Below are 17,242 nucleotides of genomic sequence, written 5' to 3' on the forward strand. Positions count from 1 at the left end.
AAGGCCTTGTCCCTATGAGTCGAAACAAGCAGAAGTTTTATTCATATAAATTTTTTGGAAAAGTGCAAAACCTCCTTTTTTTAAATTAAGAATTCATTCCACCACCACATGAAGCGGAAAACTGTGGATCTAAATGGGGACGAACATTTCCATTTCTATTATTCCATTGGCGAATATCTTAGAGACGAAGCTCTTTTGATATTCCCTGATGAACTCGAATTCAGTGTTCTGAGATTTTATATATTTCATTTAGTTAAAAATATTTTGAGCATATTTTTCACTGTCGGACCTTTTTTCGACTATTTTGGAGACTATAAGGGAGACCATCGGGTCCATTCCCCTTCATAAACTAGTATTATCCGTTCGCCAGATTACACGGACTAAAATTAATAGTTTTTTTCAAACGAGTGATAATGCTAACAATGGTTTCATCTTAACCTTTTAGACATGTTACGCGTTTTTCCAGATGATTTCGCGGGAAAAGGGTTCAATATTTCCTGCGTTATCATAGCCAGCCTCGCTTTCAGAGACGAGGGTGGCAAAATAGCTACAATCTATGTATCCCGTCAATGGATTTCAAAAAGCATTCGCTCAAAAAGTTGCGAACGCGAGCTTCCCTAGCCTCGCAGTCTTCAGAGTAAAGCAAAAATGTACCTTTTAAAGAAAGCAGTTCGCCGCAATCTGCCGGAAAAAATCCTTTTCATTACAATCTTATTCATGATTACTCCTGCCGTACTCACCTAAACAGGAAAAAAACTACACTCGGAAAAAATTGTTTTTCTTTGTTTATCTTTGATCCGTATACTTCTAACCATTAAAAAAAAAGAGAAAACATTCATCAACATTTTCTTTCTTTAACCGCGTTCCATGCGGAACAGTTTAACAGCACTGATGCGTCACACAACTGAGAAAGACGTCCATCAAGACATTTATTTCAGCGAAGAAAATTCACTCCGTAGAAAAACCGTCCTCGCATCGAGAGCCCCTGGCCGGGGAACTTCACACCGCTCCCCGAGTGGCCGTCCAATTCGATGGGCAAGGGAAGAACTCGGCACGCGGTGTACTTTGGTCCCCCTCTGGGGGGGGGGAGGGGTCACCTGCGCCTCAGAGGGCCCTCGAAGACACGCAGGAAAGCGACGACACCACGCTTTTCCGACGTCACCTGGAGTCCGAGGTCACGATGACCTCGACGTTTCCGTCGTGGCTCCTAGAGGCGCCATTGGGGGGCGCCAACACGCCGCCCCCCCCTCCGCCGCCCCCACCGCCGCCCCCGCCGCCACTGGCGCCGCTCCCGGCTCGCTCCTCGCTGTCCTCGCCGAGGGAGTTCCCTCCCCCCAGGCCGTTGCCCTCGCAGTCCTCCTGAGTGGCGCCCCCGGACGTCCTCCTCGCCCACGAGGTAGCCAGGAGCCACGCCGGGGGGGAGCGGGCCTTCTTGCGTCCCCAGAGGCGCCGGTGCCGCTCCCCCGCCGCCGTACCCCCTCCGCCCCCCTGTTGTTGACTGGACTGCCGGTTGCTCCGGCGTCGGAAGCTCCCCCAACTGCCTCCGAAGGCCCCGCCCGCCTCCGCGGCGCCGTCGGCCCATCCGCCGCGGCAGCCTCGCCTGCCCGTGCAGAAGCACCTGAGGGGATGAAGAGGAGGGGTCACGTCTCGAAGTGGAACTCCACAATCATTAGTGACTGCCGCGCGGGGATAAGCACCGTGGGATTCACGGCTCTCAGATAATGATTAGGACGACCAGGAGTTGCACCAGGGTTGCCATGTTTTCATCGCCACAATGGAAGCATTAATTCAATCATTGTAAAATTAAACAACGGGTCGCAATGCCATGACAAAAATACTTTGAAAACGGTGTGGAATTTGAAGAAACATTTCAGAAATGTGATCCTTAGCTGCTAAGGAGTCGCTCAAATTGGTTTGTGTGTTTACGAGGGCTGTCAAGAAAGTAGCTTACGTTTCGGCCTAGCACGGACGTGTCTAGTACGGCTTAGAGTCCCCATATTGGTGTATAAACGTCCCTACACTCAGTATACGCATCCTGCTGTGGTGGTGTAGAGTAAGCACACGGACTGTGGTTCTCCTACTTGCTCACATTGCGAACTGTTAAATATGCACCTCTGTAGAAAATCTCGCGAATTGTCAAGTACGATCTATGATTAGGTTTTTACTGGCAAAAAACTAACACAAGCCAATGGAAATCCATAGGAAACTTTGTTAAGTGTGTACGGAGACTATGAGTGAAGGTGGAGTGAGGCAGTGGTGCATTCTTCGTTTAAAAATGGCCAAAGTACCGTTGTCCACGCGGAGGACCGCAGTGGTCGTCGGCCTGGCCTTGTGGTGACAGATGAACTGACAGATAATTAGTTCTTGGACATAATGAGCATTTGTTCGTTGAATAACTTAAACTAATAACACCACTGACGCAACACTCTTGTCAGTCATCGCAGTTGGTCCGTAAAGAGTACACATTTCCCGACGATGAATGTCAGTAGCTTTGATGTTAATTGCCAGCGAAGATCTTATCATTAAACGGATTTTACATTTGGTGGGATTTCCAAATTTACGCATTCTTCATTTGGACTCGCTACTGTAAACAAACAACTAAAAACAAGCGGCATGGTCTTTCAAACACTGCAGCTCGAGGCGTACTGACCTAGTGTGTGTGTGTGTGTCAATACAGCAAACATTCGGCACCCCCACTACTTCGCTCGCTTCACGAAATCGGAGGTTACTTTCTCGACAACTCTTGTATGTCGCTATTAACGACTGCTGTTCCATGAAGAGTGGCCATAAAATTTTGATTCACATGATTTCAATGTACAAAATTATAATTTTTACATTTGAATCTTAATGTGTAATGAATACGTTAGAATCTTAATTTATTTTACTCCCTTATTGCGTCAACGGCAGCTGTTGCAAATTGAAACCTGTTCAGTTCACCTGCAGCAACAGTGGCTCTTAAAAGCAACACGCTGCCTTAAAATTTAGATTTCACTGGAGCAAATCGTCATCCGAGGTCTATTTAATACTAAAGAAGGCTAACTGTTGTTACGTATAGCACTGCTATAAAATGATTTAAAGAATGTTTAAAGAATGGAGACGAGTCAAGATGACGGATGGAAAGGATGTCTAGAGCGGTAGTCTCAGAATAATTTAAAGTGGGTGGGTAGAGAGTGGAGACGCAAAATGCCCATCGCGCTGAATGGAAAACTGAGAGGAAGGATAATGAATAAAGAGCAGACGAGAGTTAGAATTCTTTTGGATGTGATAAAAACTAACCCGACCCATATCGTAAAGAGGTTTTGCAGGTGTATGGGATGGCAAGTATTCATCGGGAGGTAAAAGTGTGAGTTTGCATGATTAATTATAAGAAATAATTGGGAACGGGCCAGGAAGGGAACACCTAATGACGATTGGAGGTTAGAACGAAGTGGAAGACGGGACGAGAGAGAGGTAAGTGGGTACGGTTTAGGAAATAAGTAGAAATGACTGAGGATAGAAAGCAGTCGATCTCTGCAGAAGAAGGTTTTGATAATAAATATCACCTGGTTCAAACATAATCCGAAGTGTACGTAGGTACTCACAGACAATGCCCGGACGAATAGGTAGGGGTAGCTTAAATTATATCATGGTTCGACGTAGATTTAGTATGCATATGCCATATATGCTGTGGGTATAGTTTGGCATACATGTGCTGATTTTGCATGCGGTTGCGTTCCTTTTTACGGGTGTGTGGGGTGTCAGTGTTCAAGCATAAATATATGCCATGTTTTTTTTGTGGATTGTTTAAATTTGTGGCTTTTGCATGCGGTTTTTTTTCTTTTCTTTCTAAATTACGGGTGGTGTCCTAACACCCCCCCCCCCGCCACACGCCATTGCGGCGGCTTGCGGGGTATTGTGTAGATATAGATGTAGAATAAGTCATTGAAATCGAGATGAATACCCCGCGCTTCACCAAAAAGGTGTGTGGCAGGGGGTGCAAGCGCCACCAGGTGGGAAGGGTGAGTGATGAGGGAGGATATTGGAGAGGAAGGAAAAAGGGAATAAAATATTCGATAGAAAAACTATCGAATACCGTGCAAATTCGTATACATGCTCGAGGAAGATCCAATTCAAAACAAGGAAATCTAATTCAAACAACAATTTAATTCACCTAATAAATTAGTTATATGTCATGCTAAAAAAAAGGGAATAAAAATTAACCACAACCATTTATACGACAGGACTCCACCATAACAAGACAGGTCATGTAGAATTGAAAAGTAAGAGGGGTAAATTCCACCCCCAAGGTCTCAGGTAGGGAACGTGACCCAACGCTGCAGGTGGCGGGAGGGTCCCCCCTCCATAGAGAGAGACGAGGGATGGAAGGAGAAGCTTGCCAGCGTCGTAGACTCACACAACTTCCAGGTTGCGGGTGAATATTTGCATCAAAAGTCAACGGTCATGATATCAAATTAAAATTCATCAGGATATGGAGGGGTAGACGGGTTCCAAAGTTGAATCTCAAAGATATAACAAGAGTAAAAAAGGAGTGCCAAGAAATTTTTTTATTCATTATTTAACGCAGTTTAGGGGAATGAAAACATTTGGGGAAAGTTGGTCGGAATTCAAGAACGGAATTAATGATATATTAACGGAAACGATTAGGAATGGTAGAGAATCGGAAAATTAAAACGTTCTGAGTGACAGGAGAGATTCTTAACGGAAGGTTTGTTCTTCAATGTATTTTCCCTTTTTCTAACCCTTAAAGCACCCTTTGTCTCCATTATCCAGCTAGCCGGGTATTTGCACACCCTACCGACACACCGTTTTGGTGGGCCGCTGTGAATTTATGCAGATGCTAAATGAAATAGAGGGGAAAACTGAAGAATATAAACACGGGATTTGGGAGATGAATTTACAGGCGAATAAGCGGAAAACTTGAGAGCAAGAAACTAATATGGGCAACTAAATACGGTGGAATGATCATTGCAACGTTATAAAAAACTTCCACAGTAAAAGAAAATGCGAAGTACTGAATAAGGAGGTAAGAGAATTATCAGAATGTAACCAGGGAATGACATGACTACCATTAGAGAGATAAGGCAAGGAAGTTATCAACAGTCTGAAGAACGAGATTGGAAAGAATACGTAGAAGAGCTTTATCTGAAAGATTATGCGAAACAGTGTACAGAGTTTGAATGAAAACCATCGGCAACATTTTTTGGCTAACGTTTGAGCGTGAAGTGCTGAATTCAGACCGTCAGTCAAGTGTGCGCGTGATCGCAGATCGTATTGGCATTGATTTGATGACAGTGTACACACTATTATCACAGAAAATTTGGCGATGCAAAAGATCTGCACTAAACTCGTCCTCTTGAAGGTCTCCGGACGGACGAACAAGAGAGCAGAGTTGAGTATCTGCTTGCGAAGACCTTCGGCGACGAAATCGCGACGATTCCCCAACCCCCTCACAGTCCCCCTACTTGGCACCAGCAGACTTTCCCATTCCTATATAAGTGAAATTCTCCCTCATAGAACGCCAACATGGGACCATAAGTGCCGTCAAAGAAGCTTGCGCGCGTACCCTTAAGGGGACCTTCCGGGATCCGCCTACCAAGCAGCCTTCGAGTTGTGGAAAAGCCGCTCTGGCAAAAGTGTGTGTCGACTCTCAAGGACTGTATACTTTGAAGAATGTCGAGGCACTGTGGCATATCTGATAACTAAGTGTAAATATTTCCCGATACTTTTTATACATACCATGCATAATTTTATTCGACAAAAATTACAATGCGGGGCTTCCTGGTAAGCAGCTATAACCATGAATGAGACCTTTATTGATTTACCAATCTGTACCCAATCCCCACTTAGCAAATGGGTAACAACTAATCCTAATTGTTAATCGTTAAATATGTAGTGATCAAAACCACCCATATTCATAGATATTTGGTTTGGTGCACAACTTTTTTCGTTCATTGATCCCAGAGCTGATGTACACCAGTGGAACGTAAATATTATGATCATCAAGACATCAAGAGGAGTCCGGAAAGGTGGATGATCGAAATGGGGTGGGGAATGGGGCGGATAGAGGGAAGGGCGGGACGAGAGGGCAGGAGAAGAGTGGAGGAGGGGTTTGATTGGCTAATTTCTGAGCGCACCAACAGACCACCTCCTCCATTAGCTTATCTATGGCGATGCCCATCGTCATGAGATTACCCATGAAGAGGGAGGGAAACCTTGTGGAGGCGCGATTATCCCTTATTTAGAGAGCCCACTGGTTTCCTTGGTCTCCAGAAATGGTACCCCAAGGAAGTTCTCGCGAGTCCTTGATGCTGCGGAGAACGCGAGGCGCTGCTCCGGCCGACCATGTCGTCCCACATCTGAGTGTCCCCGCGACCTGGGCGGGGAGTCCACGGGGGCGGAGGAGGTGTTTTCAAAGCGGTAGGGGAGAGGGAGTGGAGTGAGGGCGAATTCCAACGATGCTAGGGCGTGTGACGTCTGATTTGAATAGGATTTTTCTTTTTGCGTCCGTTGTGCTTTTCTATATTGAATTTCATTATTTTAAAATGTTATGCTTCCGATGATTTCGCGTGCGATGCGGCAGAGTAGTGGAGTAGTTGTACTCCAAATGAATGAATTTTTAAATAATTAAGTTTCTATTGGAGAGATAGTAGACCCTTTAAATGTCGTAATATTTTAAGTTTATAAACTTAAATAATAATAAGTTAATATAATGACGTAACTGAATATTAGCTTAACAACATTAAATTGTAATGTTAATGGTAACCATGACATCTAATGTCAAGGTTAGAAATGGCAATGAATACCAAGGTGAAGTTAATTTAGTCGTTTGACATTCTTATGATCATTCGGAACTTCAAATAGAGATTGCATATGATGACGTACTTAACTTCTAGCCAAGGATTTAGGACTAGATTTCATGGGATCGATTTCCTATGCCTATCTCTGAAAAGTGTCAGCTAGAGCTAAAAAGAGATGGTTTTTGAGGATTGTGCGTCGATAAGCATAATTCGGCGTACGAAAAGAGTAGTTTTTAACATAAAATTATCAATTGAAGGCTACATAATAATCCAAACAACTTTCTGAGCGAAAATCAGTTTGGTTCTAGAAGGGGGAGAGGGTCACATGGCGACATCGCATCCATGAGAACAATAGTAGAAAGGAAAATTGATTGTAATCAGAATCTGTAATTGACTTCAGCATTTTGAGGAGGCTTTCGACCGAGTGGACAAAGTTGGTGGAAATATTTTGGAATAAAGAGTTAACTGGAGAGATGGGCGACTATTTAATTAATCTTCAGGGATTCATCACAAGATGACTCAAAGTGTCAAAACACAGGTTGTGAAAATATAATACTAGTGATAATTCGGTTCCTTGTCCAAAAGGTTCTTCCTGTTTCGTAACAGAACAATTTAAATTCACGCATTGATGAATTTTCCTGTAAAAGAAAACTCGGAATCGGATGGGCGCGGTGGCTAGCATACTTACTCTCCGCCCAGAGGGCCCGGGTTCGAATCCTGAAGATGACAGATCTTTTTCAGAGGTATCCCGATCCCTACTTGAGGTGCTTTGTGGAGTGCACTTCAAGTGAAGTACGCCGTCCGTCGGATGGGACGTTAAACTGTGTGATCTCTAGGTGCCTTTCGTTCAGAGTAGTGGGCTAATGCCCACTACCCATGGTTTCTAGTTCGCCCCTGCCCCCCAAAGGACTCGGCCCCGCCGATTCAACGGCGAGAATCCAACCGTCCCCCACTCTCCCCTCTCCCCCCTCCCACTGGAAGCATACGTGACTTACCGGAGGGCACCGGGCTCCCAAGTTGAAGAGCATTGATTTTTCTTTTGCCCTGCCCGTATAAAACCTGGACTTTCTCACCCCGCCGGTGAGACGGCCGCATATATTTGAAGAAGGAACGTATTTCCGACGCTTCTCCGATTCGCGCCCCGTCTTCGAATCAATGGAAGCAAAAATCATGACGTCGCAATCGGTTTCTGAAATTCACTTCCCGCCTTCGTTATTCATGCCAATGTGTTTTCAAGCGGAGCGCGGGGTTGGAGCTGAAGAAAGAACTTGAGAATGGCTAACATTTGTACGCGTGAAGAATCAGGGGGGCATAATTATCTCTTGATTGAATTTTTTTCCATGAATTAAAAAATATTTATAATTATCAAAAACTCACCGGCTAATTTTTAAAGATGATGGTTGATGAGAATACTAATACTATATTCATGGTAAATCATTTTTTAATGATATATGATCCAGTGAATGACATGTTGTAAAACTTGATTAATCGTTGCCGAGGAAACTTTAAAAATTCAAGCAAGAATATTTAGTACTGGTGAAAATGATTGCCAAATAAATATATTAATGCATGCTCAGTATTTAAAAATCAAAGGCCAACAGTTTATAGAATGTGTAAATTTTGTCTTATCGTTTTATAAAAACAATACAATTATTCTTTGTAAGAAAATAAAAAAAACAGATCACTTAATGTATAATGTTACCCAATGTATCAATGGAGACACCGTTCCGTTAATCGTAAGCTGTTGATGCAATGGGCATTTGAAGTTCGACGTCACGATAGCGAATTTTGCCAATTTTTTCGCTGCACAAACCAAATAATTTATTAATCACCCACTTCGTTTTTGCTGAAATTTTCGTGAATGGGTGTGAAAAATTTGTCAAATCACAAAGAAGTGTATCCGAGTTTATTTCCGGATTAATCAGTTCTTCCCTACATCAGGACCGAAATTGAAGAGTATCGTATGTCGAATCTATTGATGGCTAACTGTTCATGCATTAATTTATATCAGACCGTTTCTTTATTATCGCTTAATTAACGTTTGGATGTTCTCATCGCATAATTTTCCTTAAATCTGTCGGATTTAATAGAAATCTAATTTATTCGATGACGATATTATTTTATTGTTATTATTATTTCATGTGGTGACATTTTCGTTCCCGTGATCGATTTCATGATGCCGTGATTACGTGGAACAATCAAGGGATGGCGTGACCACCGCTACGCTGCGCCTCAACTCTTTCCTGCGGCTAAGAAGGCAAGGAATACATTTTTTTCTACTCGCTTGGACGCACGAATCAATATGTCAGCTCAATAAAACGATGGCCGAAGGATTGAAGTTCCTGGAAAATTAACCTGTAGCTTTTGGACACATAAATATAGATACTTTATTATTTAATTGGATTTGTATTTGAGTTTTCCAACCGGCTCTGCCTCCAAGACTATTAACTAATGTTTATATTTCTAAACACAGCTGAGAAGTTTTTACAACTAACAATTACTCGCAAATTTCCCGATGGTATGTCTTTAAAATGTTTAAGAATGTTTAACGCAAGTTCTGATGAACAAGGCTGGTATTAAAAGTGAAACAATTGTGTAAATTATGCACCGATATCCGAATTTTGAGAAAATGACCATAAACTATCGATTATCATTTTTTCAAAATTGTTGGTATTTATTCTAATATTTTAGTTGCGTTTTGAAAGAGTAGACACACATTTCGAAGTTATCTCGGGTTTATATAGGTGTTTAATTAAAGTTCCGATGTTTTTTCTTTTGAAGTCCATTTGGGGCAAATTACATCTTGATGGGTCAGCTTACACTTAAAGGGATTCATTATTTATAAGCTGCAAAATGATCATATGTTACTTCATAATAAAATAATATTATTGCTGAATGATTTGAAATGCAGTTTAGCATGCATCAACAAAATTAATTTAATATTAACAGTAACGAAAGTTGCTTTCTTCCCAAACACTTAAAGCTTTAATAGCAAAAGTGAGTTATTTGTCACCATATGCCATAAACTCGATTGTATTTCACAAAAAACCTTTCCATAAATATATCTGAGATAGATCAGTATCTATGCATACCGATGCAATAATGATTGGTTATTTTTTACCTGATAAACACTTCGCAAGTAAAAAAGACCTACTCAAGCCTTCGTATCTCACCAAGTGAAGCATAAAGTATCTTAATTTATTTCAGACTGCTTGTTCTTGCTAGGAATGATAGATTTTAAAAATAAATTTCACGAAAGCATATAATTTGAGTCGACTGGAGAAGATTTTCACCTAAATCTACCTGTAGGCTAGGTTTCATTTAACTGATTAGGGAATGGAAAATCAATTAGCAGTGAAAGAGTTAATCTGTTGGCCAAGCAGAATTTTTTAACGACCTCTTCCAACAAGTCACAATGTTTGGTTCGAGTGCTCAACTGCATCGCTGCGAGCAAATATAACTTGATCCTTCTACTGAGGAAAAGAGGAATATTGGGAATAGAGTCATGGTTTAAAAGTACTTTCAAATTTTCGCTTCCAAAAGGCAACATATAAAATTAGTTATGCAATTCTTTTCCATATGAATAATATTTTCTTTTTTTGCATAATATATTCCTCTTGGCTCCCGCATATTAGTTATGGTTAAGTCTTGTACTACTAGTTGATCTTTTATTTGGAGTAAATTAATTTATTTTCATGATTTATAGTGATTTATGTACTAAATTTGCAATTATTATTTAGTAATCAGATTAAACGAGTACGGAAATCACAAACATTGAATAAACTAACCCCATGTTTCATCATACTAACAAATTTCAATTCAAAATCATTACCTGTTCTTTTCAGAAAATACTTACGATAATGTTTAATGGAATTACATTCAAAATGGCGTTAGTCGGGGATAGAAGCGCCCACTCCTCCTTAGAAAGAAGCAGTGCTTGGACTCTGAATCTAACAGAAAACCTTCCGCCCCTTTGACTTTATGGCGCGTGTTATTGATCCTCGCACCAATCCGACCAATGTATTAATTGATGGAAATAATTGTGAGATAAACATTTATTGAACTTTTCAAGTCCCAATAGCACTCTTAGAGAAATGGAAAATTGGTGCTTTGCCATAAGTTTAGGTACGTAGCGAGTCTTTCCGCGAAGGGCGATACTAACTTGCAAATGATCCGCTTGAACGCAAAGCGGAAGTCCTTAGAGAAGAGGGCGTAGATGCAGGGGTTGATGGCTGAGTTGCAGTAGCCGAGCCAGAAGAGGACGGAGAAGACGAGGGGCGGGATGCAGTCTTCGCAAAAGGCCCTCACCAGGTACATCGTGAAGAAGGGCAGCCAGCAGACGATGAACCCGCCCACGATTATCCCCAGTGTCTTGGCCGCCTTCGTCTCCATCCGAAAGCGCTTGACCTGAGGACGAAAGAGGACAGCCGTTCACTTCAAGTGACCTGTCACGATGAATCGATAGCAAGATGACGGAGAAAAGAAATATAACATCAGCAAATCCATAAAGTTTTGCACTCGCAATGATAACGTGCCGATTTTGCATGGAACCGACCGGTCACCAATTCCGTACTGCAGCTCTCAGTGTATTTTACTCTGAGCGGCTAATTACTGCTCACCCGTTGAAAGGAAGGTCGGAATAATTATTGGGCATGTATGGCTAGTGCCACAACATCCCCTGCCACACACCCCAGCGGGATATTACGGAGTACGAGGTCTGTCAAGAAAGAAACGTACGATTCGGCCTAGTGTGACGTTGGATAGGGCTAGAGCCACTATCTTGGTGTCTAAACGTCCCTACATTCAGTACGTATCCTGCCGTGGTAATGTGCAGACTGGTTATTTCACCGTTAAAATTTGCGCTGCAATGGAAAATATTGTTGTGCGTTGATTATGACTATCAGTTGATCTATCACAGGGCCAGGCCGACCACTGTGGTGTCCCCGTCGTGACCATTGGTGCTGTGGCCATTTTGAAACTGAATGCACAACTGCCTCACGACGCCGTCACTTATGGATGGCACGCGTATCCACAATACGTATCCAAAATAGCTCGTATTGAAGGAGCTAGAATCACTCTCGGAGCGAAGGTTACATTACAGATTAAATATAATCAATCATTAATTGGACGGACGTCTCTTTGTCAGTGATATTAAAAATGTGTTACTACCCCCATCCTACTACGGTAAGAGAGTTCTTGTCAGTGAAATTTGTGAAATGAAGTGTAGAACAGATAGATTTAACAGGTAATTTTTTCCACGAACGACAAGGGGTGAGAATAACATTGTCCGACCACGGTAGGGTTAAAAAAAATGAGTATTTCTTTCAAAATTAGTCTGGTGTGTATTCTGCCACACACCCTAGCGGTTGTTTTCAGGGTAGTTAAATAATAAAAAAATAGGTTGTGCTTACACTTGCTGCATTCATGCGTTTTTTACTGAGCTAATAAAAATATATAAAACGAGGTGCATTGTTATATGCATGACTAAATTGCATCGAAGTGTAAAAAAACAAAAGAACCTTCAGCGTCGACGATTGACAAACTAATCCGAGATGGCATTCGTGAGACGTGTTGCCTGTCCATCGATCGTCTTACTGACATCACGTGCAAAATAGTGACTAATAAATGTAATTTTCTGTACCCCCGTGTTTTTCATTTGTCTCAACTCCCCACGAATATAGAGATTTCAGCTGGATGCAAATGGCAAGCAATTTATTGAGCGACCCTCTCGTTAAGGGGATGTCTTGCGGCGGAGAATCTGTCGGAAATAATTATGAAATGTACATACAAGAAGAAATAATCAATGCAGCATTTAATCGAAACGAGTCTATGTATGTACGTGATTCCCGGGCATGTACTTCCTCGAATCTCCGTCGCTTACATACTTTTGCCCTTAGTGTATGGATGCCATTTATTGAAACTTAATTTGGGCAATGACCGGAGTTTACGTTATTTGGCGAGGTAATGGGACTTACTCATCAATCAACCTGGTGCTGGACGAATAAATTCAAACAAGCTGACAACAGGGCACGCGAAGGAATGATCGAGAAGCCCGAAAAAAAGTCTTCAATCAATGTGCGAATGCGCATCGGACCGAAGGCACTACGTCATCAGCGCCACACGGCGTCGAGTGACGAATCTCATCGTGGCAATAAGTCTCTACGAATTTGTGACATTTTCTAAGGAGTTCTATTTTATTTACTGTGCTGTCCAGGAATTCACTTACGCTATGAAACAAAATATGGGCCTAGTGAAAAGACAAAGTTTTAATATATGAATTTGAGAGGCAAATTTTTAAATTAATTTTCTACATAGTCGCCATTCAAACTGAGGCATTTGTCATAACGATACACAAGCTTTTCAATTCCATCTTCGAAGAAATTTGCCGCCTTAAATTTTAACCACTTGTTTACACCAGCATGCAATTCTGCGTCGCTGTCAAAGCGCTGTTGCGTTGCAAGCCACGTTTAGCAAGAGAGATTTGTAATCGTAAATCGGCGATTTTCGCGAATATTTTCGATGATTTTTACTGTCAGTTCATCTGTCAAATGGCTTGGCCGACCATTGTTTTAAGTCTAAGCCAACTGGTCACCTAATTGACAGAAAGTATTGGAAAAAGTGGACAAATAAAAAATATTTAATCGACAAATTGTTTCAAATTTCGAGCTTCATTGGGTTATGAAGGACTGTCCACCATTCTAGGTGGATTTAGGTGTGTCCCGGGCTTTTGAGGCAATGCTGCAAACCTAAGCCTCGCCAAACGGGGCCCTAGGCTCTTAAAAACCTTGCTTTAGCTTCACGCAATTCGTACCTGCCCTTATTCCGTCCAACCTGCCCGAATTCCTTTTGTCCTTCCTCTATTTGGTTCACCCGACCCTTTTCCACGGCAATGGTGGCGTTTTTGTCATTATCGTTTATTACGTGATCTCTTCAGGAACGATTCCATACTCAGCTCTGAGGTTGACAGTTTCCTAATTCAGCTTGTATTAATGAAGAAGGGTGAACTGCTGAGATGTCTAGAGCTCGTGTTCTTAATCCTAAGCTACTTCATTCAAAACGATAAAGAAAAGGTACAAATCAATGAAATACACACATGGTTCGTATAAAAAGTATCGGGACATTTTTCGGAAAAATAGATTTACTCCAGATATTGCTACAATGCCTTTCAAATTTCTTCAAAGTACATCCCTTGAGCGTCGACTCACTTTTAACAGCGGTTTTTCTACGGCTCGAAGGCTCCCTAGCAGGTGGGTTCCGGATAAGGGTGCTCTTAAGGGTTCGGGTGCAAGCTTCTTTGAAGGGACTTAGGGTCCATTGTAGTGTCCTTTGAAGGAGGATTTCACTTTTGAAAGTAGGAAATAGTCTGATGGTGCCAAGTCGGGACTGTAAGGGAGTTGTCGTAAATTTTCAAAGATGATGGTGTGTGCGTTGTCGCCATCTTATCAGTATTAATGTACGATCTGCGATCATTCTGCGCGAACTCAACTGACGGTCTCAATTCAACACTTCACGCACGCGTCTGGAAAAAATTGTTTAGGATACTTTTAATGCAAACCTTGTGTATTTATTAGTGCTAATAGTTTTACAGGTAGTATTATATGTGTGCGGAAGCAATAATGATTAACGTAGGTTCATTTTCTGAGCAAACTTACACCTTCTGCGAGACTATTGTTCAGTCTTTATACCAGTGACATTAATGAATACGTTATTGCATTTCACCTTCTGGTGAAATTTCAATTCCGGTTCAATTATATAGCTTCCCATCCTCTTGAATTTGCTTTCCTACAGTTCAAAAACCTGTCTTTGAACATATTTCTGAGGAATTAATTGTGAGGTGAGTTAATGTGCAAAGAAACAATATTGCGTTGGTGAAATCCTTCCCTTGAGGAAGAAATCGACAGCTGCTCTATGCATACAACCAATCACAACGCGCATGCGTGAAGGAAAACTGACTGACGTAATCGAGGCGCCAATTTGTGATGCTGTCGCTTTAATCATCGATGCGAAGGATTCCAATATCCTGAACCCTTTGTCTACACTAATTAAAATGGTCTTCGTGACGCGGGAGGCCATTGATTCGTGCAAATCCCCTTTCCGCATGTGATTTTGAAATCAAACTTGGTTATTTGACCTCAAACAAGATGGATTGTGAAAATGAGGGCACACGTATTTATTTTTTCAGAGGTATTGATTTGTGTTGGTTCATTACCCATTCTTATTTCACGCATTTGTCTCCTTATTACCGGAAAACCTCAGGATGACAACCCTTAATGGCTGCCGTAGGCTACGATTGATGAAGTGGGTACCCAACTGTCGATCACTTGTGTCCAACATGACATATACTCCCAGGGAAGAATGATGCCTGGGAAATAAACAGTGAAACAGTGTGTGCAAAATTTTCCGTCACTGCACCCTTTCCTCAATCAAAGGTTATCAATCAATTAAGCAGAGGTATTGGACGGTATGACACAATTATCGTGTACCATACGTCACGCGATATTTCTCTTGGTTATCCTGCTGAACGCCCATTTCCAGTTCTGAAAGCCTCTTCACATCTACCTTAAGTGGATGAATTGCCATCGAATGGCTTGTTATTACTCTTTTTTGTGAAGTGAAAAGTGTAAATAATTAAACGAGGTTATTATATTTCATCATTTTCTTACCATAATTTCAACTCCAAAATCGCCCAAGTAAATAAATAACTTTCTCGTTTCCGATGGGAAGACCTAAACTATAGTACTAATTCCCTACCATAGAAACTAGTACCCTTAAATATCCTTTATTTTTTGAATGTCCTAAGAGATAAAACCGTTTTTAACGAGTGGAATATACTTTGCTCGGGTTGTACTTTAGTTATAGGAAAATATGAATCAATACCAAAAGATTCAACTAATTTGCAATAAACCGAAATTGTAATCATTATTTGAGTTATCTTCCTTAAGCCGAATCACAAAGCATTTTTTATGGGAATACAGAATTCACAATTTTGAATCCTGGGATTATTTATTTATTTTTCAAGCATGTACATAGCAGACCTCATCCGCATGGCCAAATCCTTGACATGGTGGAAGAACTTGCGTAATCGTATGAATCTATGAGAATTTATTAGCGAAAGTAGTAATATTTGCTTCGGGTAGGGTCACCTATGACAGATAGGGCAAAGCTTAGGAGCCAGACGAAAGGCAGTCCTCGTAACGTCTGTTCCTCAGTGAGGCGCCCATTGAGTGATGGTGTCACATTAAAAACACTATTGCGGAAGGCAACGGGAAACCAACTGAATTATCATTTCCAAGAATAAAATGATGGACAGTATGCAGAATATGAGTCCTGGCAGCTACGGGACTCGGCCGTGTGTCGTGCCCAGCAGCGGGAGAGGCAAGATCACAGAGGCCCATGGAAATTAGTCAACTGTTAATTCACTAAAAATAGATAAAGACGAAAGAGTAACCAGCATTTTGGAAAAGGCTAACTTATTAAATTCCTTCTTTCCAAGCGTCCTCACCCATGCATCAACGAATGCTTCCGATAGCCTACCGAATTGTGTCGGTCAACATGATGCCCAAAACTGAAATCTCATACAATGAAATTGAACGTTTTCTGGAAAATATTCGGCATAATAAATCCTTAGGACCCGATTGAACACCCGCTCGTGTATTTAAGGACCTAGCTTCGGAAATAACGTCGAATCTAGAAATAATATTTAAGAAGTCGCTGGCAGTTCACAAGGTTCCCAGAGATTGGAAAACGGCTAATGTAACACCAATATTTAAGAAAGGAGACGGAGAAGAACCGAGCAATTACAGACTTATTTCCCTCGCATTCATTACCTGTAAGGTTATGGAACATATGTTTGCTAGTTTGATCGAAAGGCACCTCGAAAATCAGGAGTTATCCATGAAAAATCAGCACGGTTTCCAAAAAGGTAGATCTTGCGAGACACAACTTTCACTTTTTGTTTATGATATTCTCATTTCGGGAGGGAGAAATATTCAAGCAGTCGCGATTTTTCTAGATTTTAAGAAAGCCTTCGACAAAGTACCTCTTAGTAAACTACTGGCAAAGCTAGAAGCATATTGCATCAATAAAAATATCCGAGGTTGGATTAAAGACTTTTTGAATGGTCGGGTACAACGAGTAGTTATCGATGGAGTTAGCTCAAATTCAGTAGAAGTCACTTCAGGTGTTCCCCAGGGAAGTGTTATAGGACCTCTTTTATTCCTACTCTACGATAACGACATTGACTCTGTAGTCACTAGTAAGATAAGTCTATTTTCCGACGATGCAGAGGTTTACCGCGATATCCGTGATCCTGAGGATACAGGAGCTCTATCAGATGATTTTAATGCTTTACAACGCTGGTGCAACACTTGGCAATTAGAATTAAACTTAAAAAAGTGCGTGGTAATAAATGCTTTGAAAAAGAGCAGTTCCCATCCGAACGTAGG

At 41.5% G+C, this 17,242-nt stretch overlaps 1 protein-coding gene across 1 annotated transcript in view; it reads right to left on the bottom strand.

Annotated features, from left to right (window-relative positions):
• Positions 1–1,158: 1,158 nt before the first annotated feature.
• Positions 1,159–17,242, bottom strand: part of LOC139691409 (probable G-protein coupled receptor No9) — a 52,177-nt gene continuing 36,093 nt past the window's right edge. Inside the window, exons 3-4 of the mRNA XM_071589208.1 lie at positions 10,960–11,204; positions 1,159–1,618 (exon numbers count right to left, since the gene is read on the bottom strand). Coding sequence (XP_071445309.1) covers positions 1,159–1,618; positions 10,960–11,204 — 705 coding nt within the window. The remainder of the gene's footprint in view (positions 1,619–10,959; positions 11,205–17,242) is intronic.

This window comes from Hetaerina americana, unplaced genomic scaffold, assembly GCF_022747635.1.
Source record: "Hetaerina americana unplaced genomic scaffold, ioHetAmer1.1.p SCAF_34, whole genome shotgun sequence".
NCBI lineage: Eukaryota > Metazoa > Arthropoda > Insecta > Odonata > Calopterygidae > Hetaerina > Hetaerina americana.